Source organism: Delphinus delphis, chromosome 14 (genome assembly GCF_949987515.2).
Source record: "Delphinus delphis chromosome 14, mDelDel1.2, whole genome shotgun sequence".
In the NCBI taxonomy this organism is placed as follows: domain Eukaryota; kingdom Metazoa; phylum Chordata; class Mammalia; order Artiodactyla; family Delphinidae; genus Delphinus; species Delphinus delphis.
In genome coordinates, this window is record NC_082696.1 from 14,980,642 (window position 1) to 14,995,973 (window position 15,332).

Consider the following 15,332-nt stretch of genomic DNA (forward strand, 5'->3'; position numbering starts at 1 on the left):
AACGTACAGAACTACTGTAGACAGAGTTTTTGTTTGTGTTTAATAATACACAGAGAGCAGTGCCTGCATGTTGATAACACAGGAAGGAGGACAGGATGTCAGGGTAAGATGCAGAGTAGCCCCGTGCACTTGAGATGAACTGGACATTCCACCCTTGTCCTCAGCTTGAATGTGTGAACACAAAGAAGTGCTGAAGAGGGATTTATGGGCATTTTTTTTTTCAGTGCTGCAGAGATTCCCCATCAGGGTTTCCATGTACCATTAACTATTTATTGTCCAAAGACAAGAAGACTCTGTCTGAAATTCTAATCCATACACTTAATATTCTTCTTCTTCCTGAAATCTTCTGTTCTTTTTCCAGTGATGTGGTTACAGCGATATATTTTTTTTTTCTGTCTGTAATGCATTCTACTCCAAAGAAAGATAGCAGGTTCCAATTTAAGCCGCAAATGAAAACTAAAAGCACTTCAAAGAAGTCAAATAGATCTCCTTTTGGTATCCCATTGTTAGGTGGTGCCTCTCTCCTCTCTCCCTGTCCAAACTTTTCCATCTCTAAAATGGAGCACATTCCATTCTTTGTGACAAACTTATCAAAATTAAAATAACAACCTCCGGCTGTCAAAACAACTTCGAAAAAAAAAAAAAGAAGTCACTTGTGGTTATTGTAAATAATAAAGAACTTACAGCTACCTATGCAATGATTTTTACCCATGTGAAAACTATTTCTTTAAATAGATGGCATAAAGGACTACAAATGAGTCATTTCTAAATTCATTATTTTATAAACTTTGGAGGGAACGCCAACCACATCACGGAACGGGGAACTGGACTGACCATATGCAACTTGGAGAACCGACCTTTTGCAGAAGAGTCCTTGTTATAATTATTTTCAGGCCCAAACAAAAAACTGTCTCTTAATATGAGCAAGTACTTGGCACTTACACTTCAGGGAGAACTTTTCACATATCATTGTGATATTACAGCTTTGATGACAAGTTAACTCTTTGCCACCTGTAAGCAGACTGAACTGCTCCATAAAAAGAAAGAGCAAAGATAGTGGAAACCCAGGTTACTGGTCCCCATGGGCTTATAATAATTGTGATAGAGCGGCAAACACGCTGAAAACAGAGGATTCTGATGGGTTGGAAATATTTGTGCAAGTTCGACAAATTATGCATGGTGTCTCAGACAGAGAAAAGATTACTTCCTTTATTTTTAGGAGAATTCTCTTTATTTGTGTAATGTAGCTTGAAACAACTTTCAAAGCCTCTGACCTGCAGCAAATCACGGTCCATTCAGAAACCAAATTATCGAGGCTTAATGACTAAATGGACACAGAAATAGTATTTCACTACAGGCAACCGCATAGAGTGCAGAAACAGCTCATCTGTCCCCAGACACAGCCTGGAGCTGCCCGTTTTGACGCTTCTGGCTTTCCTTGTTACCTAGTACAAGGTCCAGCCTGGAACAGGGCTCACCAGCCCGGGCAAGGGAAACTGCTGGAAGTTTTGCTTTTCTGCCTCAAAGGCAATAAAGAATGACCCAGAGACCTTCTGTTGTGGCCATGCAGGAGGTGGCCCTGCCCATGCCCAGGGACAACCATTCACACTTACTGCTGTGAAGGGCCCCCTGGAGCTGTCAAGGCAGAGGCCTTGGAATGATCTCATTATATCCTTCCATTGGTTAAGGGCTCCCTCCCACTGCCTTCACGGTCAAGTTCAACTCCTAACTACAGGGTCTAAGGGCATCTGCAGTCAGGTGCCTGCCCACTGGTCTGTCTGGAATGATTCCCCCCTAAACGCTGCCCTTTTTCAGGACACCAAGGGCACTTCCAGGCAGCTTCTCTGCACGGCTGTCCTTTCCCTCAGGAGAAGCGAGCACCCCTTCCTCAACCCGGCACCTTCAACACTTTGCTTGGATCTATTAGTCTGTCAGCACTAAGCATCCAGGGCAGGGGCTGGGTCTTTCCCGCCTCGGTCACCCAGTGCATAGTGCACGTCAGACAGGCAACAATGTTTTGAATTGGAAGGGAACTTGGAGACTGTATCACCCGAACGTAAAAGAAGTCTCCATGTTTTTGCTCTGGCCTCTCTCCAGAGCTCCAAAAATGAATTTCTAACTGGCTGATGGATGACTTGACGGGGAAATCCAACAGGCACCTCAGACAACATGGCGCTCCCAGTCACCTCCACTGAAACACCAGCTCGCTCTTTGTGCGCCCTTCCTTCCAGGTCCTCGGGAGTCACCTTGGACCCCTCCTCATATTCCATCCATGTGCAGTTTCTGTGACTCCCAGTCGTCTCCTGGCCACACACCATCCTCTCCATTTCTACCACTACTGCCCCCATCCTGGGCCTATACCACATGCACTAAGAGCTATTATTTATTATTATTATTCCCACTGAAATGAGGGCTGAGATTCATTAACACAAAATGTGACAAGCAGTTTCCACACAAACGGCCGTATGCCAAGTGATACAGCTTGGTGAGATATTCGATCTGTAAGTCCATATCTAAACACGTTAAGAAAAATATATTTAGACCTGATTTATAGCATTGCTGGTCAGTAACTGGTTTGAAAAGAAGGGCTACGGCACTGACCCCGAAAGGCTGGAGTTACAAGCAGATAAGATAGGTGGGCATTTGAGCCTGTCCCCTTAGTGTCTTACAAGATGTGCTTTTCCAGACCGGGACTGGAGTGGAGATCCTGATACTGTGAGGTCACATCGGCAGAGGACACCTTAAGGACCCCCGTGCCCTCCGCGCAGCTGGCTGACCCCCTCACACTGGGTTGGCTCAGCCGTACGTTCTACACTGGACTCCCCAGTGTGGACAGATCAAGGGAACCAAAGGCAGGGTCTTTACCCTGGGGAGGCCTGGATTAACAGGAGACACTGGGTAAGGCGACTTGATAAAGGATAGGACACCCAAAGGAAATAAGTGCAAGAGACCTTAGCTGGGTAGAGCTGGCAGCACAAAGGCAGAGGTGTGCTTGAGTGAGAAATGCAGTGTTGGGAGGTGAGTAGGGGGTCACAATGCCAGTCCTGGGGGAAGGTTCTGGAGTGAGTAAATATGTCTTCAGAGAAGAAACACAGATACATTTGAGAACTGGATGATGGATTTTGGAAGGAACAAAGAAGCACGGGGGTTACCCAGTGACTTTCACAGGCTTTACACTCCCCAGAGCTGATTCTTGGGGTTGGGGTAAGTCTCAAACAGGAGACTGACATACACTATGGATTCAGCTTGTATTCTTAGCCCTAGGTCTCCCCCTCAGCACACTGGCCAAGGGCACATACGTAATGCAGGTACCCCTGGAAATCCTTACAGAAGGGTGGCAGTGTGACTATGAATTTTCATTCTGGGTCTTCCAGGGACTATGTACATAAATACCTCTGTTTGATCACTTAACTCAACATAAACTATTTCTCTAATACCTACTTTATACTTGTTCCCTGATTTAATTAGATCTGGCTATAGTCACTGGTATAAAATGTTTTGAATTTTCAATGATACCCAGAAAACAGCAGGGGGGAACCAACTTTTCCAAAAGCAGTATACCACAAATGTTTTATAGGGACATATACTATTTTTATTTTAACGTTTAATCTGATGTCCATGGGTGGATACTCTGATGAACACGTACATAGTTAAGCCTGTGAACTGCTATGAGCTCCAGATAACATCAACCATATTCCTCCCTCAAATTACAATCCCAGTTGAAAGCGTCATATCCTTCTTCTCAATCTAGCTTTTCTTCCTGTTCATTCATTCCCACCAAATGCTCCAACTGACTCTGACGGTGGCCCATTTATTTAATTTGAAAGCTGGTATTTTGGTTTGTATTAATTTTATTACCCTTTCTTAAACTGCTTAGCTGCTTCTGACTATATGCCTCTTAGTACGGACTAGGATAACAAAGTAAACAAAGGCAACCAAGAGGCACAGAACAAAGAGAAGCGCCACGAGCGCCAGACACTTTCATGGATGTCTTTCCTTCTGACTTGCGTATATCTTGATTGGCAGTTTTATGCTCTGAATCCAAACTGCTAAATGTGGCAGGAAACAAGTAGGCTAGAGATGGAAGTGGAAGAGGAATGGGCCAATTTCATCAATCCCTAGAGAAAACAAAAGGTCAGTACGCTGATGATAGGGGTGGACACTTAGGCGCCACAAGTACCCTTTTCTAGGTTCATAGAAAGTAAGAAAGACAGAGCCTACACATAGGGATGACTAGTGGTAAGTTAAAAATTTAAGCCAATTAAAAAATAATTAACTCAATAATAGAAATATCTGGTAACGTTATTACTCAGCACGTTTCCCAGGCTGAGGCTGATTTCATTTGAAGTAATTTTATATTTATGCTAAAAATATATTAGCATTGGACTTCGCTGGTGGTGCAGTGGTTGAGAATCCGTCTGCCAGTGCAGGGGACATGGGTTCGAGCCCTGGTCTGGCAAGATCCTACATGCCACAGAGCAACTAAGCCCATGCGCCACAACCACTGAGCTTGCGCTCTAGAGCCCACAAGCCACAACTACTGAGCCCGCGTGCCACAACTACTGAAGCCTGCGTGCCTAGAGCCCGTGCTCCGCAACAAGAGAAGCCACAGCGATAAGAAGCCCTCGCACTGCAACAAAGAGTAGCCCCCGCTCGCCGCAAATAGAGAAAGCCCGCGCGCAGCAACGAAGACCCAACGTAGCAAAAGATAAAAATAAATAAAATTTAAAAAACCACAATATTAAAACAAAACAAAACAACATTAGCATCAAACTCAGGGAGAAAAGGTCATTGAAACAAATGGACTAGACCTAGATAACAGTATGTGGTAGAGGGGCAAACATTTTCCTGAGTCACAAAGCTTCCTGTGTCTCATCAACCTGATAAACAGTTTCTGGAAATCGAGAATGCCGCTGGTCACTTCCCTTCTGCTGAAACATGCCAGACTGAAAAGGCAGGGATGAGTTATCTCCTGCTGGACAGATACACGTGTGCCTCTCCTCTGGACACCGGGAAGGGGGCATGGTCACAGAGCAACTGGGCCACTTGCTGCAGCCACGTCAGGATACGAGGAAGTGAGGGATGCCTGCTCCAGAGGAAGGGCACGTTTGGGAGAAAGCAGGAAATCCTGATGTAGAGATAAGAAGAGCAGTGGGAGAGAGACCCAAGCTGGGTGGAGAAGAGGAACCCGACCAGGTCCACACAAATGGGGTGAAAGGACACAGCGATACAAAGGAAGTGAGGCCAGATGGGGAGGGATTTTATACTCTTTTGTGTGCAGCGAGTCTGGATGATTTCAAACTAATCACAGAGATTTCAGGTGTCGGGTTAACTGGGGCCAGGGAACATGGGAGTTAGGAAGGTCACTTGAAGAGACTTAAAAAAAATAAGCTAAGAGGGCTTCCCTCGTGGCGCAGTGGTTGAGAGTCCGCCTGCCGATGTGGGGGACACGGGTTCGTGCCCCGGTCCGGGAAGATCCCACATGCCGCGGAGCGGCTGGGCCCATGAGCCATGGCCGCTGAGCCTGCGCGTCCGGAGCCTGTGCTCCGCAACGGGAGAGGCCACAACAGTGAGAGGTCCGCGTACTGGGGAAAAAATAAATAAATAAATAAATAAAGCTAAGAGCTTCTTTATTTGTCGGGGGGGTGGTGGGTGGTGTGTGTGGGGAAAGTAAGGCAAGAGGAGAGTGAGGGAAAGGAGAGAGGAGGAGGATGATTTTGCAGGAAATATGCCCAACGCTGAGCTTCCGACAGACCTTCTGTGTGATCTCACAGGACGGGAAGCTCTTGACAACACGACTGCTTAGCCATCTCATTTAAAGGCAGCTTGGGGGGACTTCCTTGGTGGCGCAGTGGTGAAGAATCCACCTGCCAATGCAGGGGACATGGGTTCGAGCCCTGGTCCGGGGAGAGATCCCACATGCCGCGGAGCAGCTAAGCTGGTGCGCCACAACTACTGAGCCTGTGCTCTAGAGCTCGCGAGCCACAACTACTGAGCCCACGCGCCACAACTACGGAAGCCTGCATGCCGAGCGCCCGTGCTCTGCAACAAGAGAAGCCACCCAATGAGAAGCCTGCACACTGCAACCAAGAGTAGCTCCCTCTCTGCAACTAGAGAAAGCCCTTGCACAGCAATGAAGACCCAGCGCAGCCATAAATAAATAAATAAATAAATAAATAAATAAATAAATAAATAAATTTATTTAAAAAAATAAAGGCAGCTTGAGGAGTGAGTGTGTGTACCTGGCCATGAATCTCTGGAAAATGTGAGGAGTAGCGCACTGGGTTGAAACCTACAAGGTCTGAGTTAATTCATGCCTAACCGAGTGCACCGAGTTTGTAACTATGCATCCCTGAGTAGGGTCGGTGTGCCAGGAGGGAAACATCTCCCCACTGAGCTGCAGAATAACTTCACCACTGACCTGAATCAGATGCAGCGGAAACAAAACATTCAGTACATACTTTTACAGGAGAGGGAGGAGAACGGAAAACAAAGTGAGCTTAACTGAAATGTGAGAAAGAAAACGGCAATGACTTGGCTGGGTGGGGCCCCAGCTTGCGCTTTCACTGGCCCCCGTTCCCCGCAGACCAGTAACTCTCCACCCAGCATTCGCTGTGGATGACATCACTGATTTCCCAAACACGCTCCAGCAGTTTCCTGCTTTCCAGAGTCAAGCTAAGCGAGGTTGTCAGTGGGGCACCTGTGTAGAGATGTGGCCAGGTCAGGTCAGAGTGGAAATGGAGGCCACACCAGGGCCCGTTTGCTCGTTCAATGAGCTGTTTGTTTTACTGATGATGTTTTAGTCCCCTTTCCCTGGACAGATTTCCGTGCTCTGATGGGGCCAGCCCAGACCAATCATGGCATGTACATATATATTCAGTGCCCAGGATCACACGGTCTGTTCCAGAAAGAGCACAGGGGCCAAAGTGAAGGGTGTAGGAAGGAACAGGGGAACTGCCCAGTGAGAATCACTGCTCCAGACGGACTGGGAGCTCTGACGCACTGCATCTTACAGCCCCCAGCCTAGGTGCTTCTCTCTCCCCATTGGTCTGTGAGGCCAAAGCCCTAGGATTCTCTCCACAGTTTCAAGTAGCCACTGTGTCCCCCAGAAAGGCTCTAACTGGCACCGAACACCACGTAAACACTGTAGGAAGTCTTAATCCCTTCAGGGTAAACTGCAGGATGGCTTAAGCCCAAGATTCCAGCTCATATTCTTGTCCTTAATAACCATTAGGTCCTAATTTTGTGTCCTAAGTTTGTCAATAGAGAAGACTTCATATTCAAGAGGACTTCTAAGTTCCTCTAAGGAGCTAATCTCATTGCCTTGATGTGATATCAAAGGAAAAGAGTCCGAGACACCAAAAACTACCTTCAAATGGACTTCTGCTGGGAATTCACACTTGGTTGGACACCTCTCCAAGCCAACTGTTCTGACAACACGTCACTGTGTGAGGAAGCCCTGCACGAAAACAAATTAACATGGAAAAAACGATCTTGCATTTCCTTAGCAGAGTTTGGGGCCAGCAAACATCTGACAAGACTCGACAAACCATACTCAGGAGCGCACTTCTTAGAGGAACATTCCAGCTCTTTTGTCCATTCTTTGGTGTCCCAATTTTCAGGTGTTAAAACACTACAAGAAAGCCAGGAAGGGCAAGATGATTCTACCAGCCTAATTCCGCCTGCCATACGTGTACTCTGACTCCCTTGCAACTAACTGGCCCTGGCTAAACGTTTCCCCAAGTACTTTCAGTTTACCATTTCTCTATTTATTGTATTTTCATGTCATGAAAGTGACATATCCTTGATGCAGTCATTTGAAATAAGCAGAAAAGAAAAGCAGCTGTTCATAATATCACAGCCCCCTGTCAACATTTTGGTGTCTTTTTAGTCTTTTCTATATGGAATGTAATTTATTTCCCAATAATATAATTTTATAAACTTTGCTTACATATTAATGTTTTTATGTCACAAAATTTATGTCAAGTGATTAAACAGCCCTGATAAATTATAAAAACCTAAAGACAATATCAAAGCAATGGGACCACCAGACAAAGACCACCTACTAAACTGGGGAAGGGGTGGGGAATGAGATTGTTTTGGAGAAGTTTTATAAGTTATGAGATTTATTGAGCACTCGAAACCATAAGCTTTGAAAGAATTTTTGGAAACTTAACAGGGTAATCTGTAGACTATAGGGCTGGAAAATCTTAAAAACAGTCTGCTCTTTTCTCCCCACATCAAAGACCTGGATTTGCTAAACTATTTCTTACAAGGAGAGGTACTAAGTGGTGGTGTGTTGGTCAAGGATTTTATACTCTTTTGTAGCTTTCAATAATATGATGGAAAGAATATACAAGAATAATGCCATTAAAGAGAGGCAAGGATACACACGGAGCTTAGTAGGAACGAAGATATTTTAGGAAGGAAAAATGAGATAGAAAACACTGCCAGTGCACGTAAGGATGGGGCAAAGGTCTTAGATGGCCCTAGCTGAGGAACCCATGTACGACTGGGTGTTTCTATAAAAACAGCACCAGGAAGTGAAATGTACTGGTAAAGTGTCTACACCAACTGGAGGTCACAAATTGGTGATCAACTCCAATTAAAGCAGTAACTAAATAAAACATGATGAAATCATTCAGTGGTAGAAAACTTTGGCCTCTAAGTAAGGATGGAAGGTAACGTAAATATTTAGAAAACTAAATCTGGAGGGGAAAAAACCAAACTCTCCAGCACTTCACCGTGCGATCTGCCAAAGTCAGCAGAGCTGGAGATGTTCATTGTTTGAGGAGGGGCATGCCTGTGTTGAGATCCTCCACTTTCAGACCTACTAGGCAGCCAGGAGGACGGGCGTCCCCTGAGGACACCCCAGAAGGGATTTCTCCTCTGCTGTAAAGCCCACGGTGCTCTGCACGTGTATGATTTTCCTTCCAGCATCTGCCGTAAGGCCCCTCGGGAGAGGACTGGAGCTCGTTCACCCCCATGTGGCTTACAGCACCTCCCACCCGACAGGTATAAATGAATGCGTGAATGAATGAACGAGCCATGCAGAAAAACAGAGGGGCTTTCTGATTTTGAGGTCTCAGTTCGGGCTTTTTTCCTGGAGGGGAGAGACGGATGTGTGCTTCAGAGGCACTCGAATAAGCCCGTGTTGAGTCAGGGTGATTCATCAGGCTAGAATTTTCCCACCTGCAGGAGCCAGGCCCCCCCCAGTGTCCCCATCCCCCTTTGCCTCGGTCATCTCAGCAGGAAATTACTACACTGGGTCTCCCACACGTATGATGAATCTTAGAAGCATTCTCACAGACTGTGGCAGGGCCCCGGACGGGGTCAAGTAAAAGTAAATACCAGCCCTTATTAGGCGATCCTGGCCTCCTGCGTTGCGTTTGCCCCGGACACCAGCGGCTTCCTGCTCTGTCACAGAAAGCAGACCACAGGTCACCGCCTCCACGTGATGCTTCCTGACCTCCAGGAACTGCTTCCTTCCTCGCTCCTCACGTGATTGTTTTGGAGGATTTTACCGCGGGGCCCTGCCGCTTACAGCTCCACCCGGGGGTGGAGGCTCGGGACCTCCTCAGGGAACCCAGGCAGCCGGAGGCCACCCCTCGAGGACTGCTCACACCTTCATTTTCTAACTACCAGCCCGGCGTCCAGGAGGAGCAGAGGGGCGGAGGGATGGACTCGTGGTCATGCACACACACACAAGCTGTGGCTGATGGAACCCTGGCTTTCCAGAACTGGTCTTACAAGGCTGTGGATGTGAGGGTATTAGTTGAGGTGGGAGGAGACTCACAAGCAACTATTTGCTTAGTGACCCCACAGATTTAAAATTATGATTGGTATTTAATGACTTTTAAATGCTCAGATACTCAGAAGGTATCATTTATTGACTCACGATTTTTTATACCAAACCACTGTCTTTGTTAATTCCCTTCTATCTACCTTTACTAGCTGCCTGAAGTGGAGAAAGCTGCTTTACTGGGGGCTCCCCACGGCATGGAGCACAGGGCCATGTGCACGTCCCCTGAATGAATGAATCTGTTGGGAGAACTACGGTAGGATTTCAAATCTGTGCAGGACAAGACAGGGCAGATTAGGAACTCAGCTAATTCCCTCCTCAGTTGTGTCCACTGTTCCATGCTCTTTGGGACCCTCGTGGCCGCTTGTCCCTGGTCCCTCTGGGCGGGTACTATCCGGCTGTGCTCTGCTAAGCAAAGGCCTTCATGGACTGAAGACCAGATCTTTGGCCCTGAGGAGCTGCCGTCAGGGAGGCCATTCTAAGGAATATAAAGCAAGCTCTCCTCGTGTTTTTGTTAACTGAGATAAGATTAAATTATGCTCAATAAATTTTACCCTTTAAAAACGTGTAGGTCTATGAGTTTTGACACACGTATACAGTCATGGATCCACCACCACAATTAAAATATAGAGCAGGCGTCCCCAACCCCCAGGCCATGGAACGGTATCAGTCCGCGGCCTGTTAGGAACCCGGCTGCACGGCAGGAGGTGAGCGGCAAGGGAGCGAGCGAAGCTTCATCTGCTGCTCCCCATTGCTCCCCATTGCTCGCACTATGGCCTGAAACGTCCCCCCTCCCCCATCCGTGGAAAAACTGTCTTCCATGAAACTGGTCCCTGGTACCAAAAAGTTTGGGGACCGCTGATATAGAGTATTTCCATCACCCACAAAAGGTCGCTGGTGCCCCTCTGCAATCTGTCCCCTCTCCCCGTCTGCCCCCTGGACCACTGATCTGAATTTTTTTTTACCTTCAGTTGCACCTTTTCTAAAATTACCATTCAGAACCTGTTTTATTTGAACCCTTCTCTCTCTTCCAGCACCGTCGCTGTGCCTCCCTCAATGGGAATCTCCACCGCCAGCTCCTGCGGTTACTCTCTGGTCTCCCTGTGCCGCCTACGATGGTTCTGCCCAGACCCTCGAGGGCTCCTGTTACCCCGTTGGCTCCGGAAACATGGCAGTTTTCCTAGTACCATCCTTTACCGCTTATTACTCTCGTGCATATCCTTGCTTCTCCCCTGTGTCCACCCTCATGTATATTCTTAAAGCTCTCAGGGCCTTCTTCCTGCCTGTTCCTTTCTTCTGAGTGCTGTGTCTGTATTTCTCATGGATTCACAGACCATTTTATAGATCCTATAAGCCCTTTCAGCTCTCTACGTCCTGGCCAGACGCATTTCTGGCTCTGCCCATCTGTCTTCTTGACTGTGCTCCTTCCGCGACGGACAGCATCGCCGTCTACACTCAGGCCAAAAGTGTCCTTTGCCCCGAGCCCCACGTGCAGGTGGCTACCTTCAAAATATACCTCGAGGGTTTCCCTGGTGGCGCAGTGGTTGAGAGTCCGCCTGCCGATGAAGGGGACACGGGTTTGTGCCCCGGTCCGGGAAGATCCCACATGCCGCGGAGCGGCTGGGCCCGTGAGCCATGGCCACTGAGCCTGCAGGTCCGGAGCCTGTGCTCCGCGAAGGGAGAGGCCACAGCGGCTGAGCATGCGCGTCCGGATCACCGCGACGGGAGGGGCCACAGCAGTGAGAGGCCCGCGTACCGCAAAATAAATAAATAAAAATATACCTCGAATTCGTCTCTACTCCCCATATTTACTTCTACAGCTGCCATGCCAACCTTGATTACCTCTGGCCTCAGCCGATGTCTCCCTGGGTCTGGTTCTCTTTCCTCTAAACATTCTCCACTTTGCTACCAGAGCTGTTTTTCTAAAATATAAATCAGACATTTTTCTTTTCCAGTGGTGAGGACCCTGGGCTTTCACTTCTGAGGGCGCAGGTTCGATCCCTGGTGGGGGAACTAGGATCCCGCAAGCCACGTGGCGCGGCCAAAAAAAAAAAAAAAAAAAAAAGAATAAAAACCAGGCATGAAACCCATCTTACTGTAACTCCCCAGTGTGCATGGGATAAAACCCAAGGTCTTTAAGATGGCAGCTGAGATCCTTAACAGTCTGGCCTGGTGTTGCTACCCTAATCCCATTTCTCAGCCTCTCAGCCCCTGTCCAGCTCCAGCCACACTGGACCACGCTGGGAAGGGTCCCATGTATTTCTGTGCCTTTGAGTCAAAATTCACCGTTTCCCCAGTTCAGAGGTTGATTCTCTTTTTCTTCCACACACCCCCTGCCCCCAACCCGGTAAGAAATAGCTACTGCCTCCCCGGTGCCCTGAGAGTATTTCAAATGCCAACACCAACCCCACACGTACTGGATGCCTCCGTGCTGTTCAGCCCGCTGCTCCTCTTAGTATATCCTCACAGCTACTCCTCTTGGTATCTCTGTGCATCACAGGCATTAAGAATTCAAAAAACGCTTATTGAAAACACTTTGCCCAATATCAGACGCAACGTGTAAACATGAAGGCAAGCAACTCTGTACTCATTATGCACTTTTTACCCATCCACTGCCTAAACAACAGAGCCACATGGCTTATTTTAAAAATTGCTATGTTTCCTGTCTGGACTTGATCAGCTTGTAACAACAATGACAGCAACAGAGATGATCAAGATTTTTTGTGCTGAATCTAATCCAGGGGCGTCCCATGATGAGAAGACAAACCAAGGGAAACCACCATCTCTCTGTGTGGCTATAATGAAGCATTTTATGTACTAAGCCTATCATCGTGGATTTTAAGTGCTTTGATAAGCTTTCACTTCCGTGCTATCTCCCCTCCGTCCAAAGAGAAGCTTTGAAATAACAATAACCATCCCATAGCAACAATGTCCCGTCACAACAAGGTCAAAAACGAGAACTCATGTGATTTGCTCATTTTCTTAGGCAGAGCTCCCCCCTTAATGTGCTGACAAAGAGGTGAAGGCTGAAAGACTGATCTCCCCAGCCCTGGGGTGGGGGGCTGGTCCTGCCTCTTGGACATGGTGGTGGCCTCCATCTATCCCACCGCAGTGAAGTCTTATCATTCTCAGGGCAGTGATGTGAAGATCCGGAAGCCCTACACTAAGCCACCCCACCACTTCAACAGCAGACTGGCTCCTCCCAAATTATTGTCTTCTATGTTCTATGAGGGGGGGAATCGACTTTATGACTCAAGGGATCCTGAAGACAGGGCAGATTAGGAACTGCTGATGCAGGGGACATGGGTTTGTGCCCCGGTCCGGGAGGATCCCACATGCCGCAGGATCGCGGAGCGGCTGGGCCCGTGAGCCATGGCTGCTGAGCCTGCGCGTTGGAGCCTGTGCTCTGCAACGGGAGAGGCCACAACAGTGAGAGGCCCGCGTACCGCAAAAAAAAAAAAAGATAAAGAAAAGAAAAATTCAAACCATTCAAAATGGCAGGTGCATTTTTCACCGTGGAAGAGAGTATTTAGGAAAAGAGCAAATACTATTAATTACTTCCCAATACCCAATCTGTAAGGCATTCCCAGAGCATAAGGATTTCAGGCATCATGACAACACAGACTGCGGAAGGGTTCTGGAGAATGTTACACACTCACCGTTCCAACCAATGGGTAAATGAACCCAGCACCTATGCTGGCCCGTACGTCACTAATGGGTAGAACGAAATCCTTGGGTACGCCTTTCTTGTCAGGTTGGTGAGACAGGGAAAGGTGGGTCTTAGCCATGCAGATGGGCAAATTTCCAAAACCCTGTAAGAAAGGAAAGGAAAGGTGTTCCTTGAGCATAAACGTTCATCTCTACTTGTTTGACCCGCACTCCACAGAATCCCCACGACTCAGATCCACACATACAACAGTGCTTGTTACTGCCTGTTCATTGAACAAGAAGATGGGACAAAAACTCATCTGCACGAGATCATCACCTGGCAAGTTGAGGGTGTCGATTACTTACTTTGGATAATTCTTGTTACAGAAAGGCAGCATTATGTGTGTCTTTGAAGAAAAGGTGGCTATTTGCAGGCAAGCAAATAACTGCAGGCAGCAGCAGCAGCTGTAGAAACCACTTTCTAAGGATATTAATATCCGGCACTCAGAAAGGTAATCTGGAGAAAGGCTTTGTGACAAGGCTTTTTAGTCCCGTTGTTCGCTCATTCTTAGAGGCTGTCAGGAAGCAAAGAGCCTCTTTGTGTTGTTTTATGAATCATGGCTATTTGATCTGCGATTACATTATATGAACCAAGATGAGGTCACTATTTAAGCCTCTTATTTTTAAGGACCAAAGGCGATGCCTGACCCAGAGTTCCAAAGGTGAAAGGGGAGGCAGTCACATGTGGGGTCTCACAAAAAGGACAGTGTCCTCGCTGCCTGGTCCCGATTAAGGGTACACAGTGCCTCCTTAGAGACTTTGCTAATTAACTGCAACCACATACTTGACGCATAACTTTTAAGGAACATTCCCTCGGTGGACAGACAGAGATAAAAGGAATGCAATCTTCAGAGGTAACCCACACAGAATTTCTTATGATTCAACCTAGAACTATTTGGAAGATTTCAGAGTACTATCAACGGGGGTTGGGGGTGGGGTGTTCCCTTTACTCTTAGATACGGATCGGAAATCTGCTGGGTGGCGATCACAACTGCCCTACAGAAATGGTGCCCAGAATTGTGGGTTTCAGAGATCAATCAAATATTGACATAATTTTTATGAACTGATATGGGTTTGCCAATTTAAAAGTTTGCCAGTAAGAATATATTTTTTAAGAACCCAATATGCTATATACCATCACTGTATTACTTCACAAAAGAAAGAAGATTTTAAGCCTGAGAAAACATCAGGAAGGACCTAATATTCGAATCAATGATAGTCCTTAAATAGCATTATTAAAAAGTTATTTAAAAAAATCACCTCATGACAATGACCTTATTTTACTCATTTCATTGCACATGAGTGAAAATTTCACTGCAGAACAATGCCAGTGTGTACAGCAATGTCTGAGGATCATTTATGAAAAAGCACAAGCCAAGAGCATTCTAAGCTCTTGGAAAATCCTAAGAAGAAATGAATTGCCGACTATCTTACCAAACCTGGGAGAATACCCTGGCTAGTGCTGGTAGCACAGGACAAAATATTAAATATGCTTTAAAAATAGAATTTAGGAGTTGGGGGATTAAAAAAAAATAGATCAGTGATACTCATCATGAAGCTCTTTTGCCAGCAAGCTCCTGAAGAGCTCTGACTTCTATCTGATCACAGCAAACTGGAGGGGGTGTTTGAGGCACATGGCCCCTTTGGTTAAGGTGGCCGAACGCGCCGCAGTGGAGCCTGTTCGACATAACCATTACAGGACTAGACTCTCGCTGCTGAATCTTGGCCATGTGCACGGCAGAAGGCGATGGAGCCTTCAGCCACTGTGGACAATCTCACCACCAAGCCGATGAAGCACTTGTATAAGAAAGAATACCAAGCA

At 47.0% G+C, this 15,332-nt stretch overlaps 1 protein-coding gene across 6 annotated transcripts in view; it reads right to left on the reverse strand.

Annotated features, from left to right (window-relative positions):
• The window catches only part of MTHFD1L (methylenetetrahydrofolate dehydrogenase (NADP+ dependent) 1 like), a 195,584-nt gene that overhangs the window by 35,702 nt on the left and 144,550 nt on the right, over positions 1 to 15,332 (reverse strand). For all 6 annotated transcript variants that reach the window (XM_060029784.1, XM_060029788.1, XM_060029785.1 and 3 more), the window contains one exon: positions 13,462 to 13,614. In XM_060029784.1, the coding sequence (XP_059885767.1) occupies positions 13,462 to 13,614 (153 nt within the window). The remainder of the gene's footprint in view (positions 1 to 13,461; positions 13,615 to 15,332) is intronic.